Genomic DNA, 16,062 nt, shown 5'->3' with positions numbered 1-16,062 from the left:
TATCTTGTCTTTCATCCTTTTTTTTTTAAATTGTTTTTTTTTTTTTGCTCTGGGTCAGCTCCAAGATTTTGGTTCACGCGCACGCGCACGCGCACGCACACACACACATACACTTCATTCATATTTATTTGTGCAGTGCAGAGAAACTTTGAATACACTGTAATGAAAACTACAATCAAAACCTGTGACAAACTTTATCCAAGCAATTATTCTTTTTTGTCCATAAAACTGTAACATTATCATATGTTTAAATCTGAAATGTAACTGCAGCTGTCAAATAAAAGCATTGAGGTAAAATGTACAATATTTTCATCTGAAGTGTAATCAAAAGAAGTCAACTGAATGTACCAAAAAGTGAAGTAAAAGTATCTCAGAATTGTATTAAAGCACAGTATTTATGAAGAAATGAGCTCCAAACAAACACATTTACTGTATGTGTATTATGTCTGTTTGTGTCAGAGAAATTAAAAGACAAATATGGAATTTGGATTAATTTAATCCCTGATGGACAACGTGCTTTAGCTGTGGATTAAAGAGCAGCCTCACAGTCAGCAGTGCAGCGTTTATTTACAACATGTTTCCTGTCTAACTATTAGTAGTATTATCAGTCTATTTCTGCTCCTACGGGACTAATATTTCCTCCACAAAAACCTTTTTCTTCCAAGTTTAGAAATATGATTCAAAGGCACTTGACATGACAGGCAAATATTGGCTGTAATGTGTGATGTTTTGTTATTTTTGTCATTTTCCTGTGGTAAAATGAAGTGATGCATCAATCTCACAGCTGGATAGCATTTGCTGTGCCATTTGCTTGCTGGAAATGACAGATTCATAAGGTCTTCTAAAGCCTTAATAACAGTCTAGTGACATTTTAATCAATGTTGTCTTTGACCTGTTATCATTATATCACCCTCTGTGAAAAAGCAGACGTTTTTATATCTGTCTTGGGGCCTGAAGACTTCAGCTTTTAGATGAATGTGTGACGCAGTGCTTTATTTTGAGAACAAATAGTCCACTTTTCTTAAAATTATCACTTAAACCCATCTAGCTCAAAATCCCAACACGTAACTGCATCCTACTCATAGTCTGCTGAGCTCACTGGTCAACAGGTAAATACTTTTACTGTGTACTTTTACAGTTTAGTGTTTATCTGCAATTTAAGGCTCAGAAACATGTAATCTGATTTATTTTCTCAACCTGACAAAACAAACATCATTTACGTACGTCCCCGGGTTAAAAACATAGCACTTTTTTCAGTTTTCAAGAATGATTGTGATTATACCCAAATGAATTTAACACAATGACGTGAAATGTGTGTATCCTCCAGCAGTTTGACGCCATAAAAACAGTGTATTTAATATGTAATCTAGTGTTAGTTTTACAGGCTGCTGCTCTTCCATGAATGTTGTGGCACTTCTTAAAAAGTGAAAATAACAATCTCCCAGCGTACCTCACAGCAAATTAAGTTAGAGCCTCTATCTCCCAAGATCTTATTGGTAGATTGCGTTCATGGAAACTGCGTTATGGGGCACGACGGTGAAGTCATTAAGAAGCTTACAGACGTTCTGGCAGATTAGGTTTTTCTCTTCTAATCCTGCAGATTACCACTGTGCAAGCCTGTTGGCTGGGAGTGCTTCGTTGCGCTGCACAGTTTCTTTACATTGATCATTTTTTTGTTGCCGCAACATCACCAAACTATGTAGACTAAGACGGGCACAAGCGGTAGAGAGAGGAGGTCAAAGTGCAGCAGAACTGCAGGAACTACGCAGCTGCCGGCGGGATGAAGCTTTTCAAAAACCTGTAGATGTAGCCAGGATTTAGGAATGCACTCTGAGTTGGATTTATTGAAGCACAACATGTATTTAAGTATTACATTACGGAGATGTTCTTTTTGCTTTGACATAGTGTAGGTGGCAGAAGTTGGTTCACAACAGAAGTACTAACGTGCACCTAAGTGGAAGATTGGCTGGACAAGAAGGATCATCTCTTTTTGAAGACTGGTGCAGATGGTGTCCATTGCTCTCTGTAGTGAAATGGAGACAGAGCCATGTTGTGAGGAGCACAACAACCCAGCAGTGGAGTCTACAGAGCCTGAGGTAAGAGATGCCATTTCTGAGACTGCTGACAGGGACAGTCACACCGAGCTGCCCTGTGGGGCTGCAGAGGAAGACGAGGGGCTGTTTAAGAAAGAGCAGGCTGAAACGGAGAGCTGTGCAGGAGAGAGCAAAAGCGCTGAGATACAAAGCCCCTCTGATCCTGGGCAAGAAAGCGGAGGCACAGAATGCAAGGAACGGAGGAAACTGAAAAAAACAAACAGCTGGAAGATGGTACGATTCCAAGACCCTTCTGTGGATGATGATGTGCTGGAGAGGGACAGCTCAGCAGAGTGTCTCTTTCCAGAATATGCGATGAAGGAGTGGACTTCCACGACCTTTGAGGAGCTGTTCACAGCAGAAGATTGGCAGGACATCACAGGTGAGCATACAGCAGTGAAGGGTAGACACACACTGTCGGCGTGGTGCTGCTAGATCTCCTGGCATCGCTGTCTTATCATTTGTGCTTTACTTAACTTTAACCTTTCCATTTCAATTTGGATTGAAACTCTGACCACAAAACAGGAAAAGTGACCAAAACACGATTGGCATCAAGCTTGGTGTGTTTGTGGCTCTTTCTGAGCACATGTTTACCAACTACTAGCAGATTAACCCCACCTGCTCCTACATGATATTCTCTTCTTTGCTCACGCAGAGGACCGACTGTTGAGGAAGAAGGTGCTGGAGTCTGGGGACCTGCACATCCTGAGCCCCACCTGGGGCCAGGAGGTCACTGTGAAGATGCAGTGTGTCCTGGAGGACCGCACCGTGGTGGAGAAAGACAGCAAGCTTGTCTTTGTTATTGGAGAGGGAGATGTAAACCAGGTAAAAAGCTGTTAACCCTTCAGTTTTCTTGGACAGGGTAGTTTTCTCCAGTATAGAGTGCTTATATTTCACCACCTCAATAGACTTTGAAATAGATGAATAAAACACGAGGGGCGTGTTCCAAATCCTACCTTTTCTTTTTACTTTTAGTACGTACTGCAGCTGCCCTTACAAAGTGTTACATGCAGTATATATACAACTGGGACATACGACCCTGATTCCAAAGTTGGGACACTGTGCAAAATATAAATAAAACAAAATGTGATAACTTGTTAATCCTTTTTGACATGTACTCATCTAATGTTTGACCTCATCAGCTTCATTGATTTTTGTAAATATGCTGCCCATTCTTAATTTGATGCAGCAACACTTTTCACACAAGTTGGGACAGGAGCAACTAAAGACTGGGAAAGTTGTGGAATGCTCCAACACCTGTCGCAGCTCATACTGCAACATTTGAAGCAAAATGAAAAATGATGTGATTTGGAACACTGCCAAAACTTTGCATGAACCCTGCTCTCAGCAGCTCAGTCGATTAAGCTGTGCAGAGCACTGTGGGTCAGAATAACCGGAAAAGCACGCTTTCTCATGTTTTGCTTCCATATTGCAAAACATGACAGGATGCAGCAGGACATCCTGACATTTTTGGCATACTGCCTTTGACATACTTTGTACTGGGACATAGAATGTCTCTTTCTGCTATACTGAATAGTATGGTCGTTATGGTATTGGAACATCGTACAAAAGTCCACAGCCATGCTAGCAGCTCGATTAGGCTGTTCTAAATGCTAGCATCGGCATGCTAACAACGCAGTGCTGCCTTGCTGATGTTAAACAGGTATAATGTTCGCCATTTTGGCAATGCTAAAAATTGACAGATATCTAAAAATTTCCACTAGTGAGAAATTAATTGTTGGTCTCAAGAATTGATATTTTGTCATGAATTGTAGATATCTTTAATTAGAATTAGTACTAGCCAAAATTACATTATGGGTATGTTGGCATGGAATTATAACTACTCAAAATGCAACTGTTGATATCTACAATTGCTATTACTGCTACTGATTTAATGTTAAAAGGGTTTGCCATAAAGATTTGCTAAGTAGCACAAAACACAAAGTGTTACTGAAGCTGATGGGAATGTCATTAGTTTTGTGGGTAAACACCAAAATATTGGAACGTGAATGCGTCTATACCAAGTTTCAATCCATCCAATAGTTATTGAGACATTTCACTCAAAATCAGAAATGTCAACCTCATGGTGGCGCTAAAGGAAAAGTCACAGGACCACCCACATCACTCCGATTAATCCTGTGGGAACCACACATATGTGTACCAAATTATCTGGCAATCTGTCTGACCGATGTATTTCAATCTGAACTGCGTTGCCATCCCCAGAGCGAGCGTAGATAAAACAGCTGGTCCGCACGACTGAAACTAGGAATTTATCGTCAGATGTTTTACTCAACGAGGGCAATGAAATGCATAACGCAAAGATATGCTTAAATGCATTTTGTTATTGTGTAAAAACTCAGTCAGTAAATAACATGTTGTTAACTGACACCTGCAGGCCCTGGAGGAGTGTGTCATGTCCATGCAGAAGGGCGAGATCACATTACTGCTGGCAGATTCACAGTATGCTTATGGACTTCTGGGAAGGTAAGGATTTCTACGTTGTTGTTGTTCAATGATAGACTAATGAATTAAGGAGAACGTAGAAGCAGAAACAAGACTTGGCCGGCTCTAATTATTTCTAAGTATCATCCCACCAACAGGCCCAGGCCTCTTGTACCTGTTGCCGTGGGGGCAGCCTGGTTATCCAGGGGTAGCAGGGTTAATGAACCATAAACAGGAGCAGATGGCTTCCTCCTAACACCATTCAGAGGCAGCCTATCAAAGGTGTGTTTGTAACCTCCCAACCTATGGGAGGACTACACTCATATTACAGCCAATGGTTTATAACCTTTACACCATTAAAGAGCCAGTATAAACACACAGGAGATTGGTGTGTCTGACAAAAAACCCATTGTTTATAGTTTTAAGGTTTACTTTAGAGAACCTGAACAAGCAAGGACGAGACACGAATGCACCACAGTGATTTAATGAGACTGTGTGTAATTACATGTCAGTGAAAATATTTGAAAGAAAGGTCTTGTGAGATGGGACCAGTGGGAAAATATAACAGCAAATGTGTTTAATGGGATATAATTTGTTTTCTGTTTGATTATGTAACAAATGACATTCTGTCTTTCTCACTGCCGTGAGTTTTTTTAAGCAGACGGTAATACACTGTATATTAAGTGAAATTGTGACCATTCATTGAATTCTGAAAGCGATAATATCAAGTCTATGTCAGTGTTTGTACAAACCTACATCCATTCGAGTGAAATGACACTCAAGCTAAAGCCGAGTGTGCTCTGTGAGTGAACAGCAGTTCAGTCAGCTGAAACGCAAAATGTAAAAGCTTGATAAAACTCTAAAGTGAAGAGTTTAGTGTGCATGTTTGAGGATACGAGCTGTGCTACGTGTATGACATATTGTTCCATTAACAGAGAAGCTGCACAGAGGAGTAATGCATAAAAGCAAACATGCACCCAGAATTATCATGTGGCAGTAAAAGCTTTAGAAAGGTGCGGGATACAGAGCTAAATTCAGGATTAGAATCCAGTTTTACCGGCTGAAAGAAAAGCACTACATCTGAGCGCTGTTGACAACATAATGATCAAATGTCCTGAACGCTGTGTTGTGAAAGCATGTTTTCTTTCTTTCTCGTGTGTGCACTACACCGTTTCAGCCTCTTCTGTGTGTGTGAGGTCCTGTTTGTTTTATGGAGCGCTGTGAAGGGGATGATGGGACACGGGGTGTGTGAGGTGAGAGCGAGAAGTCTCCGAGGTGTTATCTAGAGTCTCGCCCTCTGTCGTGTGTGGAGAACGAGGCCAAGAAAAAAAGGGAGAGGCGGCGGGAGGTTAGTTAATGATTGTTTTGATGCAGCTGATTAGGGTTGTGTGCTGTGGAGTCAAATTTAGCCGTACCATAAGGTAGACAATCACAGCTTCGTGCCAGCTCTTTAAACATGATTCAGCTGCTGAGGTTGCTCGTTGCCCTGAATGTGATTTTCACCAGTCGCCCAACTTAAATCCATTAGTTAATGATCAAGTTAGTGGTCAGGGTGAAGAAATAGTCCTACACATATCTCGCTGTAAAACTGTGTGAGCTTTAACTGCCAATAAGCAGATTTTGTTGTTGTTTGTTGCTCTTTCCCCCCTCTCAAGTCTTTGTGCTAAGCTAAATGAACTGGCTGTAGCTTCATATTTACCATAGAAACATGCAAGTGATAATGATCTTTTTGTGTAGCTCTTTGAAAGAGAGCAAATAAGCATTTTCCCCAAAATGTCTAAGTTTTCCTCCAAACAAGACTCCTACATTATCGTGAATGTCATGTCTCTCTGGAGAAACACATCTTCTAAACATGCCTGTTGAAGTCGATTACAAGGGTATTTAGTAGATCCATTATTTGAGCAAATAAGCTGGCAAAAATATGGATCACATGTGGTGACAGACATCATGTTTCAGAGTAGATTTGACAGCTCCAGCGTGTCTGTGCTGGAAAATGACAATGAGGCAAAATCTCATTAGCCTCTCTCTGTTCCCTGACAGATGCATTGATTGAACTCTGTCAGTCGCCTGTTACAAACAGTGCTGCTAAGAGCACTTCACAGTTATTTATCAGAACAGTGCACAAAGCTGGTCAGGCAGTATGATTCAACACAGCACAGTGGAGTGGTCTGCAGCTCAGTGTGTGGGTGATGGGCTAGCAGCAGCGACTGATGCGATCAGAGTTGCAACTCCTGAAAAGGGTGAATAAGAGGATAATGAAACCCCTGGAAAAGTCTGGAGCATTTTCCTGATTGATTATAACAGACAAGCTGATCGGGACTAAAGAAATGCTGACGTTTTTCCTGTGTCATTAAAGCCCCGAGCCTTTTAAAGCGGAGCTGTGACGAAAGACTTCATTTTTTTTTTTTTTTTCCAAGGAACAGCAGCATGAGTCAAGCTATTCCCCACTGAGACCTAGCACTTAGTCAGAGACACAGACTGCCTTCCCTCAGTCAGCAGGTCATTATCAGAGGGCAATGCAAGCTAACATCTGTTGATCTCTGGACAGGCGCAACTTTAACACTCATAAACCCTCCAGGGGCCAGAGGGAGTCTTCCTCATCAGACCTGCCCACCCCAAAGTCAACAACATTAAGTGTCACAGGCAGCTGCTTGACTTTCATTTCAATAAAACTATACTTGCCAAACAAGACACTGCAGTGAAATGAGGCGACACTACTTTCATTCCGCAGTGTACAGTGAATGCACGTGTTTCAAGCTGTATGTGAAAGTCGACACAACACATTTTAAGACTTCTTCAGTGTGAAATGGCTCCCTGTAAGGCTACTTTGGCCGGCTGTCAACAAACAGAAGCTTAAGCTCCAGTGCTGCCAGCAAAGGTGTTACGGTACTTTACTACCTCAGTGGCACATGTTGAAGTGGAGTTAATTAGACCACTGGGATGTGTCATAGTTAAATTAATCCAAGTCCAGATGGATATGTCAGCCGGTTAATCATTCTGCTGTTGCATTAATGTGTCATGAGGGGATTGTGTGTTATTTATGATAAGTACTGCAGTTCAAGTTTATTTTGTACAAAATTGCTTGACACAAAACGAAAATGTACTTTCAGCACACGTGTACCTTATACACTGAGGACACAAGGAAAGTCAGCAGCATGAAACATAGATTTTTGTTCATTTGTTCTACAAGGAGACCCAAGGCTACAAGTCAACCACACATGGCTTATTGGTAAATTTAGATTTGCACATACATGAAATGAAAAGCAAAGCAGAATAAAAAGCAGAATCAGTCACAATTGTACATTTGGAAACGAAAATATGGGTCCCCAGCTAAAATCAAACCAGGGGTGATACATTTATGGAAAATTGATACCAAAATAATAAAACAGAAAAGTAGAGAGCAGTTGCATCATTTAACGTCCTGAACATATTTTATTAGCGTGGTCAACTCTGCTTAGTTGCTGGGTTTTAATGGGACGTTTGTGTCACTTGTGAAGCTTGGAAACCTGATTTTGTATTGTATTTACAGAAAGAACTGTGAGGGACCCAGAAATGAACCCTGGTGTATCCCACATGGAATAACAGATAATAAATTAGCTGCAGACACAACCGCAACATGCAAGTTTATTAAAGAATGACCCACTAAACAAACAGCCTTTAATGAATCAGCAGAGACACAGTGGAGACACACCAGATGGCTATCATTGTTCTTTTCAGAGGAGAAACCCAAGCTAGTCCTACTGTGGGAGGAGAGAGAGGAACCTCCCTCTCCTGGTCCCTGGAGGAGGTGGGACTTTTTTAGCCTTGACTACAGCGAGCTTACTGATCTTGCAGTTCTGTGTCAGGGTGGAGCCAGCTGAGCAGAGCTTTGGTTTGCGCGAAAGCACTCGAACTCTTACCTTGATGACTGATGGTTATTGTGCAATATTCATCATCTGTATGTAGGCTGTGCAGTTTAATTTGATCTTGCATGTTTGTGGTTATTTGTTGTGTCAGACAGCCAGGCTTTCATAGCGTGCAAGTAAACAGTGGACAGTGTTAATAGAGGAGTGTAGGCGTAAAGACATCAAGGTGGGTGCTTTGTGCTTTGGTTTGGTTACTGACTGTCTAATTTGTTTCTAAAATATAACACAACAGACTTTGTGGAGAATAAAATAAAAGTCCTGGACTTATTTCAGATGATATTCACCAATCCACCGAACATTATCAACACTCAGACGTACTAACATAACTAACATGGACAAAAAAACAGCTCCTATGATCAAACTATCTATTTGTGTTTCAGGACAAGGTCAAAATCACTGATAGACGCTTGTATACAAGAGATCGACATGTTGGCACACAACAAAGTGTTTTTATGTGACCATTACATCAGACAGTGTTTTCAGCCAAACTGGAACATCCTCGATTCAGACTTATTTGATTTAGGTCACAATTGTGGTCTGTGGAACATCCAGCCTGTATCACAAACTAATTACTCATTAACATATTTAAGTGGGCTTTGCCTGCAAGCGTTGTGTTTGACATAAAATCTGAAATATTTACCCAGAACTAATAAATAACATTCATTGACCAGTGAAACGTCTTCTTGGGAATGTGCTCAAGGGGAGCCTTTGTTGACACTTCTGAAGAAGCTTGCATGCATGGAAGCTGCTCACCAAGGCACACCCACATCCAGCGGGGAATGCAGCTGAAAAAGGTTAACAGTGACATTTCTGAGGGGGGAAAGGCATGTACACCGAGACAGTCACATAGCAAAGTGGCAACATGTTAAAGTGTCATGCCGAAAACGTGATCAGTGGGATCAAGTCTGATGATGAGTAAGCATGCTTGTAGGCGTAGCCACCTCTGAGAGACGAGAGAAATGTCATGACTTGTGACACATTTGGTCTCTGTGCAGACGAAATGTGTTGGATAGAAGAAAACGTGTGTGTGCATTCAGGCATTAATTAAAATGTTGGCTGCATTTGTGATTGTTACTCTGTGTGTGTGTGTGTGTGTGTGTGTGAATGACTGTTCTTCCTCTTCTTGCAAAACAGTCTCTTTCTTCCTATCACCCAATGTAACAGGATGCAAGCAAGAACTGGCCGTTCTGCTTTTCATTTCATCAGGCACTTACGAGCAGACAGGTACGGTGACTCACTCCCCACAGAGCTGGACTGGAGTCTGTCACTTTTATGCACACGAGCCCTCCTCCCGTCTCCACATACGTACGCATGTTGTCCACTCAGAAATTCTCTGAGGTGGAGTTCCTCTCTGTGCTTGAAGGTAGTGTGACTCACTCTGCGGAGCCACCTGGCTCAAATGAATAATGTGACCTTTGAGACTCTCCTCTGTTGGAAAACACAATGAGGAATCTAAACCGGTCTTCTCCACTTTGCTGTTTCCTCTCAGCACAAATTGACTTGTGCAAACCAGCAGCTGTTTGGAGTAACCAGCGCCAGTATGAAGAACACGTTTCTTCGTTTTCCTGTTTGTTCTCAATGACTGATTCCAGCAGCAGCTGAATTCTTGGCTGCGCGGTCACCTGACCCAAACAAGTTTGACTGTAGCTTTTGGGCTGTGTGTGTCTCCTTCCCGGCACAGACACAGCAGGCTGACTAGAAACCACACCCAGACCTCATGCTCCAGGAGCAGGCCTACAAGCACCGACAGCTGTAGCGTGCTCCAGATAAGATCAGGCTTAATCAGCATGCGCTCCTCTGTTTGTCACAGCCACTGCCACATTAGTCTGAAGCTTCATGTGTTGACCTAAAGCTCAGAAGAAATGTATGAATTAAAGGTGAACAGAAGTGACTCTTTGTTTTACCTCTGAAAACTAGATGGTGGGTTGCTTTGGCACCGCAGCAGTATTTTGCCACTCAGGCCAGTGTTTGAACTGTGCATGTCCCTCATCTAATCTCCCTGGATGTTTACCTTTATCCCCCGACTGCTAGCAGGTTTATCTTTCTCATCGACAGCCTTGGTTGAAATACAGCACTACCCTCATTTATATCTACTTCTGCTTTCCATGGTCAGGGGGTATTTAGTGGGACAGTAAATCTCCTCAACTGAAATGTGCCTTTATTGAATTTCAGGGAGACAGCCTATTCTTAGAGCAGATAGTGGTAGTAAAGCTGGCTTTGTATTGCGTGACCACCTCTTCAGTTAGAGCTTCGTTATTGTCACCTTTAGTTTTACGTTGCACTGCATACATTTATTTATCTCCCACTTTGGAAAGCCAGTCTCCCTCTGCACTGCAGTCCTTGTCCCTGCTAACTCTGGTGCTCAGTTGTCAGCATGGGAAAGGTGCCGACTGAGGTTGGTAGGTTTTCACCAGAGGGATGTTGTGTTATTACAGAAGACTTAAAACCCACAGTATGATGAGAGCAGACAGGGCATTAGTCAACATAACACAAACCACTTCTCGCTGTGATTGAGCAAAATAAACATAACAGCAACACAACTGCCACTGCACCTTTGAGCTTGAGCTCGTCACATTGCTGTAATTTTTTCTTCATCAAGCCTGTTTTTTTGACAGTATTTTGTATATGAAAATATATACAGTACACATAAAACTATGCATTTTGGAGAAACAGAAAACTTGTCTAGCTGTAGAGTCTTAGCCCCCTCAGTCCTCCCTGCCTGCACACCGACACTGTCAGCTGCCATGTTCCACCTCCATGACACATGGTTTTCAGCCACTTTTTTCACCTGCGTCCGCTTATGTTTCCATTCAGCATTTCTTATCAAAATGCACTGAGTTTGTCCTTGAGGCCAGAAAAAACACATTTCCTTTCTCATAAAACATACTGCTTTTTTTTTTTTCTATGTTTATTAGTTAACCCTCCTCTTCTTTGTTGGTGCACTGCTTGGTTTCTTTGCGTGTTACATCTGCCAGCATCAAACCAGTGCCGGGACTGTATGTAGCAATGCCCGAGTGCCCATGTGCACGCACAATACAAACACAATAAGCATCCACTTGTAAAAATGTTACTCCAGAACACTGCTAGTGCTCAAAAACGCCCAGTTCTTTTGAGATTAGACATTATTTATATGCTTTTTCTTATCAGGCTTCCTTATTCTTCATCAGTTCAGCTCCTGGTAAAATAATTGTTAGTACTCAAAAAATGCAGACAAAAGCTCCTGTAAAGATGTTTCACACTAAAAAAATAGAATTACTCAACAAAAGCAGATCATCCATTTTGTCATTAGGCTCCAAATCAGAAAGGCTGATATCTGTACCTGCTGTCCCCTCACCTCTGATGTGTAACACCAATACGCTGCTGTCAAAACATGCTGTCTGTGCTGCACACTGACAAGACTGTCATGCTTCACTGACATCGCTGCCACTAGCTGTGCTGTGTTGTATAACCACGATATTGCGACAGAGTCTGTTTTCCAGAGCATGGCATGCAAGAGGAACACACAGGAGAAACACACGTGAGACGGCGCTTCAGCCCCACCGGCACCTTTCCTACCCATGCCAGGCGCTCTTTTTAAATCATCCATGCCTTCTGTGCACAATACATTCAGCCAGGGAGAGAGAGATTAGTGGAGCATGACAGAAAATAGTTCTGTGTGGCCTTAAAGTAACTTAATGTGCTCTCGTTAACAGACAAGCATGCGCTCTCTTGTGAGTTATCAGCTGGTTGTGACTTTGATGTATGATGTCTAAATTAAAATATAAAAGCGCTCAATGAAAACAAACATTAAGATTATTTTATAACCTTCACCATGTGAAGGTGCTTTTCGGCTCACCAAACAGGCCTGACACCTTTCTGAAGTCACAATTAATTGTTCACCTGACAATTTTAGAGCTAATTAGCTATTGTTAACATGCAACATATCATTTAATATGTTAACTATGATGTTGATCCTGTTATACCTGCTGCATGAGCATATTAGCATTGTCATTGTCACTGTGTCCTATTAGCATGCTGATGTTAGCATGTAGCTCAGGGCACTACTGTGTCTAAGCAGCCATATCACAGAGCCACTAGCATGCCTGCAGACTTTTAGTCTTGTTTATTTTTTTTTCTGAAATACTTTCATCACTTTTCATGTGTCCGATGAGTGCAAAGATTGTCCCAGTGTGTGCTGTTATCCCAGTTTCAACAATTATCGCTGTTTGACAGCTGCCTTTTCAGTGCGGCTGTTCAGAACAGCTTTAAACACTTTTGCCTGCGACACATTGTACGAACTAGTTTGTTTCAAGCAAAGACCGGCTTTTGCTCGACTGTGTTATGTACCCATGGCTTTGTATTCATAGCTGCTTTCAATCTCCCTTGTCATTGCTTAAACACAGAAGCTGTCTCTGGGATGCTTTGACTTCCAGGACCACCCAGTCCCGCTCGTCATTTGTGGCTCACAGAAGTCACTTCTAATTACGATTTTGCAATTTTAGATACATTTCAATCTCCCAATGAATGCAACTTTCCCCGAACTCGAGCTTAAACAGACTGTCTTGTGATAACAGACACAGAGCTGCCTGGCAGGTCATGAACCCAATTCATACATTTTTCTCATTTGTAACTCCAGTAGAATGGAAGCAGATGGGGGAGTGGAGGAGGAAGCTGCACACACTGCACACACTGCACACACATACACAGTCCTTCAGTATGGAACAGGTTTATATCGACAGGTTAACATGCTGAATTTATCATGTACTGTGGCAGTAGTACAGATGGGCAGTGCATCTGAGCATGTAAGCTATATTGTGCCTGACTGTAGAGCTGCATGGCGCTGCTGCTGTGGAGGGATGTGAGGTGGGGGGTGCTGCCTGCGAGCCTGGAGGAAGGAGATCTGTAGCGGAGTGACAAGTGGCACTGGTGTGTGTGTGTGTGTGTGTGTGTGTGTGTGTGTGTGTGTGTGTGTGTGTGCGTGTGTGTGCGTGTGTGTGTGTGTGTGTGTGTGTGTGTTAGGGGGAATGAAGAGGGTACCGTCAATGGGGACGTGGAGTGTGAGTCATCTTGCTGAGACGTCAGTACCTCGTCATCAGTCGTGTGCAGCAGTCTGTCACAGGCACACACACACACACACACACACACATTCAGACACATATGCACCCAAAAGACTGTCAAAATATTCCTCTCAAAGTTAATGACTGGCAGACTCTCACTGACATCCTCACTGCGAAATCAATATCAGATGTGCAGTGATTAAGCTTTAGGGATTAACCAAATAGATCTCATTATAAATGAAACCATCTCGGTTGTCTCATAGCACTGACGGGATTAGTTGCACCGAGGTAACGTTTCATGTTGTCATTCCAGATGCTGAAGGACAAAACAAGTGAGCTCCTGTATATCAAAACATGGTATTGTCTGTGCAGAGAAAAAAATCAGCTTGTCACTATAATAAGAGCAGAAACAGCCTGAAATCCCTTGTAAATGGGCTTCCTGTTTGCTCTCTAAGCTCACGGTGATGAGAGTGACCTATGCCATTGCCACTGGCTATGGTCAAGTGAAGTCAAGCCCTTCCTCCCTAAGAAAATGCATCTCTCTCATGACTGATGCTCCAGGTCTCATAGCGCCGCACAGCCATCAGAGAGAGAGCCTAAAGGAGCGTGCTAATGGCCCCGCTGCATTTGCTTTACTCAGCCGGCTGATGCAGGCTGCTCCTCCGTAACAACCTGACAAATAAGTCAGGAGTTCAGTGTGCTGCTATTGATTCAGCGGCAGCGCAGGGAGGTACAGCTGGCTACTGCTGAAAGGAAGCTGGATCTTTATTGGTTAGATAACAGACACACACTCTGGTACAGAGGCGGTCATATTTCTCATGTGACAGGAGGGTGACAGTGAATGATGATGATGACGTTTTTGTTTGATGCACAGACGCCGCACACATTCAGGAGAGCGAATGTGCACATGTAATGTATGTAAATTATTCTCCAGATATGTCGAACTTTAAAGACATGGAGGCCAGGTGTAGCTGTACAGGTGCACATGATGTAGCTTTAAAGTTACATCTCATTTAATCATCAGTCAGTGAGCGTGATAACTGCTGTGCGTTTGTTGTGTGCTCAATTTGCAAAAACGATATTGGAGAGTAGGTGACATTTTCTCCGCGGGAGTTATCTGGTTTCAGCACATGCATGTGCGACAGCTCGGACCTAAAAGGGAAATTAATTTCTGATCAATATCTCTTTATGGCATTTCTTCTCCTACCAGAATGTCATCCATAAAGCAATGAGCAGCTTGTGGTCACAGACGTTAATGTTCACAACTCTGTAACCACAGAGAGGCAAACAGCAACACTGTGAATGATAATGACTGTCTCAACCATATTTCATGCCCAAATCACACTCTCTCAAAAAAATAAATCTTTGATCTGAAAGCAAATCAAGTTGATCGTCTGAACAGAAAACAGAAAATACTCCTCTAACATTCAGGGATTCATATGTCCACTGAAGTAGACAGACGTTTGTGTGAAGTATAACAGTAATGGAGGAGGAGGACTTTCATCTTTCAAAGGGAAAGATTTTTGGCTCCTCGCTCAGAATTTGTCGTAACTTAGAGAGCTTTGAAGTTCAGAAGTGAAATCCAAGACTGGCAGAGGTTCAGTTCGTATGAACAGTAGACATAACGTTTGTGCAAAGAAAGAAACGAGCTGTCATTGCTTTTAACTGCAGCTTTACGTTCAGCTCGCTGAGAATCCTCTTAAACTTCACCTCACTCCCCAGGGCTACACGAGGAATTGCCACTTGACCCCACCGTGCCCACCTCAGAGACGCCTGCTTGTTCATATTGATCGGTTATGGATTTAGAGTCAATCCTGGAATAAGATATCTTCTGCTGACAACCTCTGCTGATAAATTTCTGTGTAACACAGATTGCTCTCATCCACCCTAAAGCAGAGGAAAGCTTCTTTTTTTTTTTCCAGGAATTATTCATCTAGATGGGGCCACGTATCAGAGCGCAAACCTGTGAGAGATTTCAGATTATTGCATAAGGTAGAATATCTGAAACCTGTCCTGCTCACCTGTGAGTAAAGCTGTTGTTTTGTTAAAAAGCTTTGAACTTCCTTCATTCATTCACTGCAAACTGGTGGAGCTCACAGCTGACTTCATGATAAATTAACTCTTAGATTTGAATTTGATTTGACATGAGACTTGCAGAATTTGATAAAACCTTGCTTGATGCAATTAGATAATTATATTTATCATTCATCACACTTTGCAGGCAATTTATTATTGACCTTGTGCAGTGGTGTGATGATTTCTTGTTTTAAGCACCATCAGGTCACATTTCTTTTAATAGAAATGACTCGATGTTATATCAAAAGGTCACTCATTGTGCTGAAACTGCTGAGAGTTTACCCACTCCACACACATTCAGGCCACTTACGTTAATAGTTGTTGCTTGTTGTACATCGACTGTACGGTATGACGGTTTCCGCAAAGCAATCTGCTGCTACATCCTGCCACACTGTGTCCACACAGCAGGTGTAGTGTGAACACCGCATTATCAGAGCAGCCTTAGCATCTGTGTCTGCACAGGAGGCACAGTTTTAAGTGTAGGTCATCTGCATTTTAGACATGCGGGAG

At 42.3% G+C, this 16,062-nt stretch overlaps 1 protein-coding gene across 1 annotated transcript in view; it reads left to right on the top strand.

Annotated features, from left to right (window-relative positions):
* The first annotated feature begins 1,615 nt into the window (after positions 1–1,615).
* fkbp16 (FKBP prolyl isomerase 16) overlaps positions 1,616–16,062 on the top strand; it is a 30,289-nt gene continuing 15,842 nt past the window's right edge. Inside the window, exons 1-3 of the mRNA XM_076731999.1 lie at positions 1,616–2,475; positions 2,749–2,918; positions 4,489–4,577. Coding sequence (XP_076588114.1) covers positions 2,007–2,475; positions 2,749–2,918; positions 4,489–4,577 — 728 coding nt within the window. The 5' untranslated portion in view covers positions 1,616–2,006. The remainder of the gene's footprint in view (positions 2,476–2,748; positions 2,919–4,488; positions 4,578–16,062) is intronic.

Source organism: Chaetodon auriga, chromosome 6 (assembly GCF_051107435.1).
Source record: "Chaetodon auriga isolate fChaAug3 chromosome 6, fChaAug3.hap1, whole genome shotgun sequence".
In the NCBI taxonomy this organism is placed as follows: Eukaryota; Metazoa; Chordata; class Actinopteri; order Chaetodontiformes; family Chaetodontidae; genus Chaetodon; species Chaetodon auriga.
This window is presented reverse-complemented; position numbering and strand designations above follow the sequence as displayed.